General features: G+C 46.4%; 1 protein-coding gene across 1 annotated transcript in view; it reads left to right on the top strand.

Moving 5' to 3' along the window:
• NCALD (neurocalcin delta) overlaps positions 1-2,866 on the top strand; it is an 8,246-nt gene extending 5,380 nt beyond the window's left edge. The window contains exons 2-3 of the mRNA XM_009323080.1: positions 1,934-2,039; positions 2,288-2,866. Coding sequence (XP_009321355.1) covers positions 1,934-2,039; positions 2,288-2,385 — 204 coding nt within the window. The 3' untranslated portion in view covers positions 2,386-2,866. The remainder of the gene's footprint in view (positions 1-1,933; positions 2,040-2,287) is intronic.
• Positions 2,867-4,597: the final 1,731 nt, after the last annotated feature.

Genomic DNA, 4,597 nt, shown 5'->3' with positions numbered 1-4,597 from the left:
TTCCCCAGTCCCTCCTTCCCCCAGCTCCCTCATCCCTATGTTCATGTGCTTGCATGTTCATCCCTTCTGTTCTCCTGGTTATCAGATGATCACGGTTGTGTGGACAGCATCCCTGCCTGTGCTGAGGCTCTGCCCAGTACTCTGGCACCCAGATTCTCTTGGGAGCCTTTGGGCATTCCTGCAGTGCAAATCATGACGACGATGATGATGATTAAAAGGGTGCCCACCACTTTTCCAATCAGCCAGCAGCTGTTCATGCTGACATGTTCCCCTCTGTTCCCCTGCTCGGGTCCGTCGCCAGCGTTACAGACTTACCAGAGGGCAGACCAGGAAACCCACGGCCATGGTGTTAGTGACATAACTGAGGGAGCAGATGTTTGACTGCACAGAGCATAAGCGATGGATAATTAATTAAACAGAAAAATGCCTTTCTCAGGGTGTAACTCTTTAAGTTATTTAAAGTCCAGGAGATGTGAAAGATGAGCTGCTGACAGAGGAGAAGTCAGCAAGATGGCCGAGGAAGCGTGTGATCCTTAGTCTGAGTGTAAAATGTCTGTGCTGCTTAGCGGCATCCTCCAGCTGGTGAATCTGTGCTGTCACGTTCCTGGAGCCGTCCTTTGGGGACCCTGGGCCAGATGATGGGAGCGTGCTAGGCAGAGTGCCTTCATGAATGGGAAAAGGGGAGAGGGGAGATCCAGTGAGTGGTCTTGGGCTTGTGCCAAGGACCCCCCATCCCAGAGCAGGAGAAAGTGGAGAACAAATAGCCAAAGCAATCACGTCTGCACTAAGTTATCAACTGACTGCTGCAGATGCTGTGTTGGGGGTGAAACAAGAATTTGAATCTGTGGAAGAAAGCAATCCACATCTACAGACCAGGGCTGGAGGGCAAAGTGACTGCCCAGTGCAGCGCCCATCAGCCAGAGGCCAACGAGCTGCAATGGGAAGCAGAAGGAGCTGGTCAGACGAGGGCAACGCTGCCTTGGGCTGGGATGTGCTGCCTTTCCAAACGGCTGGGAGGCTCCCCCGAGGCCACCACCCTGCAGCCATCTGGCTGCTGCTGTTCTCCCAGCTGTGTGGCACCATAAAGGTATCTGACACATAAAACTTGTTTACTGGTACCGCATGCTCCATTTGCAGGCAACGTTTGGATAACCAGTTCAGAGACAACTACTCACCCTTGTTTTAAAATTAACATTACCTCTCTTTTAGGGGCAGCTAATACCATACGTGAGTAATGGATTTGTCTGTGCAGAGAATAGCTATGGGTGGCACCAGTGCCGTGTCGGACCAGAACATCTGCTCTTTGTGGAACGAATTGTGAATGGGGTTTTTTAGCTGTGTATGCACACCAGTCTCCAAGGAAAAGGCCACCTCCTTGCTGGTCAAGTCTTCATTATCAGTGAGACACGGCAAACGCAGGGAGTGAGTCACTGCCCTCCCCACGGGCAGGATGCTGACCAAGGGGGGAGAGAAAGGAGATGGGAGGAAGCAAAGGCGCAGGGTGAGGGGATGGGGGTGGTGAGGACGGAGCCTGGGTGGCCGAAGCATGGAGACACACCACAGTGTGGGACAAGACCTCAGTGGTCTCACCGTTTCCCCAGGCACTGGGAGCTGCCAGTGCCTAATGTGCTGTACAAGTGATAAATTCATCCAAAGACTGTTTTGATAAGGAAAAATGTAACCTCGGTCCAAACCCAGATTGTGTTCAACCATGACTAAATAAGGAAACACAGTATTTCATAAATGAGCATCCCACTGAAGAGGGCAGCTGCATGTACTGGTGCCACCCAACTCCCTTTAGCATCCAGAGAGCAGGTCCCAGCTGATGTTCCCGGGACATTTTCTGCCTATTTCTGTCACCAGGAGATAATCATACCCCTGCATTAATATAATGTGTTTCTTACCAGCTCTTTGCTCCTGTCATATCACACAGGCAATCTATAAGATGGTTTCTTCCGTAATGAAGATGCCGGAAGACGAGTCAACACCAGAGAAGAGGACAGAGAAGATCTTCCGCCAGATGGACACCAACCGTGATGGTAGGCACCCTCCAGATGCCAGGGTGGCCACCTCTGCCCTCGTGCTGGGTGGCTGGGGTGTCCTGCCCACACGGGGCGACACCCTGCCTGCCAGCGGGGTGCAGGCAGGCAGGGCTTTGCGTTACCGGGTTGCTTTCCCATGGATTTTCCTTGGGGTCCCACAGCTTCCTTCGACTGCGCTTGTCCAGAGGTTTGGCAGGTGTGCTGCAACCAACCATGTGCACTAAGCAAACGTGTTTCTTTTCTAGGAAAGCTCTCTCTGGAAGAGTTCATCCGAGGCGCCAAGAGTGATCCATCCATAGTCCGTCTCCTGCAGTGTGATCCCAGCAGCGCCGGGCAGTTCTGAACCCGTTCTTTGGATGAATTATGTATCTGCTTTTTTTTTTCCTTGCCAAACAACATTCATGGTAGTGTTGCCTCTGTATGGCCAATTATGCCTTCTTTTGTGGCATCTTATAGCTTCTTTTGTTGTGGATTAATCATAAGAATGCTGAATTGCTCTTAACAATTTGTCCAGAGCACGGGCAGTACTGTTTTAAACAGATATTGTGGTGTTATCATTGTTTTAAAGATTTCATTTTGTTTTTTGTTTTAACGTGTCTGTTTTGGAAAGCACGCGTTGAGGAGGAAACCAACAACAAAACCCTTGGCAGCAAGACACACTGACAGATTTTTAGATTGCTGCTTTAGTGGCTGAGTATTCACCCGCAGGACCTGAAAGTGTAGTAGAGATTGAACCAAAGGGGTTGTGATGGATGGGGTAGGATTCACCTGGAACCTCCTCTCCTGTCCAGGAGGCACCAGTTAAGGTCAAAGACAGGATCGGGAAGAAGTACGAAAGTGCACCTGCTCCTGCACCTCATTGTTTCAATGCTGTGAACATTTTCCAGGTTGTGAGGAGATGGGAAAAAACAAAGACGGGCAGTTTTTCCTAGGTTTACAGCGGTTGATTTCACATGGCTTTGTCTGAAAATTCAGCAATTTGCAATCCTGATCCCCAAATCCACAACTGATGATACCTCTTGCCGTTTGGGATCAGCAAAGGCAGACACAGATATAGAAAACTGGGTCTTGACAATGAATTTAAGGGAGATGATACATGTTGAATGTGAAATTTTCAGGTTAGTAATAAAGCAGTTTCTACTAAGGAGAGTGGGCATTCACATGAGGAACTCATGGACATGCAGCTCCAGCTGAGGCACATCTGCTGTTCTGAATGTTCTTGCATAGTATGAAGTTTTGGGGGTGTTTTTGTCTCTCTCCACGTAGCTAATGGAGTTTCTGGACCTGCCCTTAGGGGAAGGCTGTCATCAAAACTTGGTTTAAACGTAAAATTGTAGCATTTCTATTTCATTTGTTTTAGTAAAGTTCGAAAAATCTGTACTGAAACAAGGAAATGGTACGCTTTATGGTATATTTATATATATAAAAATTAAAACAAAAAAAAAAGATCAGCTCTTGAGAGAAATGTTGAATGTTTATCTTTTCACCTAGATGCAGGAGTTCTGAAATTTGCTGCTGCAAAACTTTATCCTTTGGTCAAAGTTGCTGTATGCAAAACTAGTACACATACGTGGGATTTCTTAGGGACTTTACAAGCACTGCTGCAATGGAAAAGCTTTAGCAACAGGAGGCATTATGCTGACTAAATTGGCATTAATCTGTCATTAGCTAAAGTCTGCTCTGTGATCCTGTTGGAGAGGTACCCATGTAGGCAGTGCACAGCGTCGGGAATTCGTGAGCTCGTTAGAGTAACCTTTGTCTGACAGGCAAGGTTGGCGTTTTGTCAAGTGACCTTGTAGATGCTAATCCCCAGTAGCCTTAATTTAAAATAAACTAAGTAAAATAAGTCTACTTTGCAGATGATGATTAGCCAAGTACTAATTAGAAGTCATGAATAAGTAGCTGAGTATGAATAATTTTTTGTTGAACACTAGCTAGCATGTACAAGAACTGAGAGAAAAAATCCTAGACTTAATTTTTCCACACCATTTGCTTTGCCAGGTGTGAAGTGCAGAGCATATTAAAATAAAATAAAAATAAATTGAAAATAACATTGCTAATCAGTTGTGCTAAAATTATTATGAGTGGCTAATTACACTCAATAAATGTCTTCAGGCACACACCTTTGTCTCAAATGATCACAGAAATCCAGTTGATGATATATTCCCATTATATTAATCAAAATACCAAGCAGAGATGTGTGTGGGAAAATGAGAAAGCGAAAGAGGCCCAACCACAGACACAAACAGATTTCAATACCTAGCGCTTTTAGCTGTTACAAGCATCACTGGCAAATTTTGCACTAATTCTTCCGGTTGATGGAAATGTTCCCTATCTCTTTCTCCCTAATCTTCATTAGACATCCTGTGCGCAAATCTAACCCTTCAAAGGAGAGCCTGTGCCTACCTTCTTCAAGGTAATTTTCTGCTTTGCCTGAGGAGGTTCTGGCCATCTCTCCCGTATCCATCACCTCATGTATATTGAAAGCCATGTTCCCTCTTGAGTGCTTTGAGGGTTGTTCTTCAGAAGGACAAGCCTGGCCAGACTGCTGGGCA

This window comes from Pygoscelis adeliae, unplaced genomic scaffold, assembly GCF_000699105.1.
Source record: "Pygoscelis adeliae isolate BGI_AS28 unplaced genomic scaffold, ASM69910v1 Scaffold174, whole genome shotgun sequence".
NCBI lineage: Eukaryota > Metazoa > Chordata > Aves > Sphenisciformes > Spheniscidae > Pygoscelis > Pygoscelis adeliae.
This window is presented reverse-complemented; position numbering and strand designations above follow the sequence as displayed.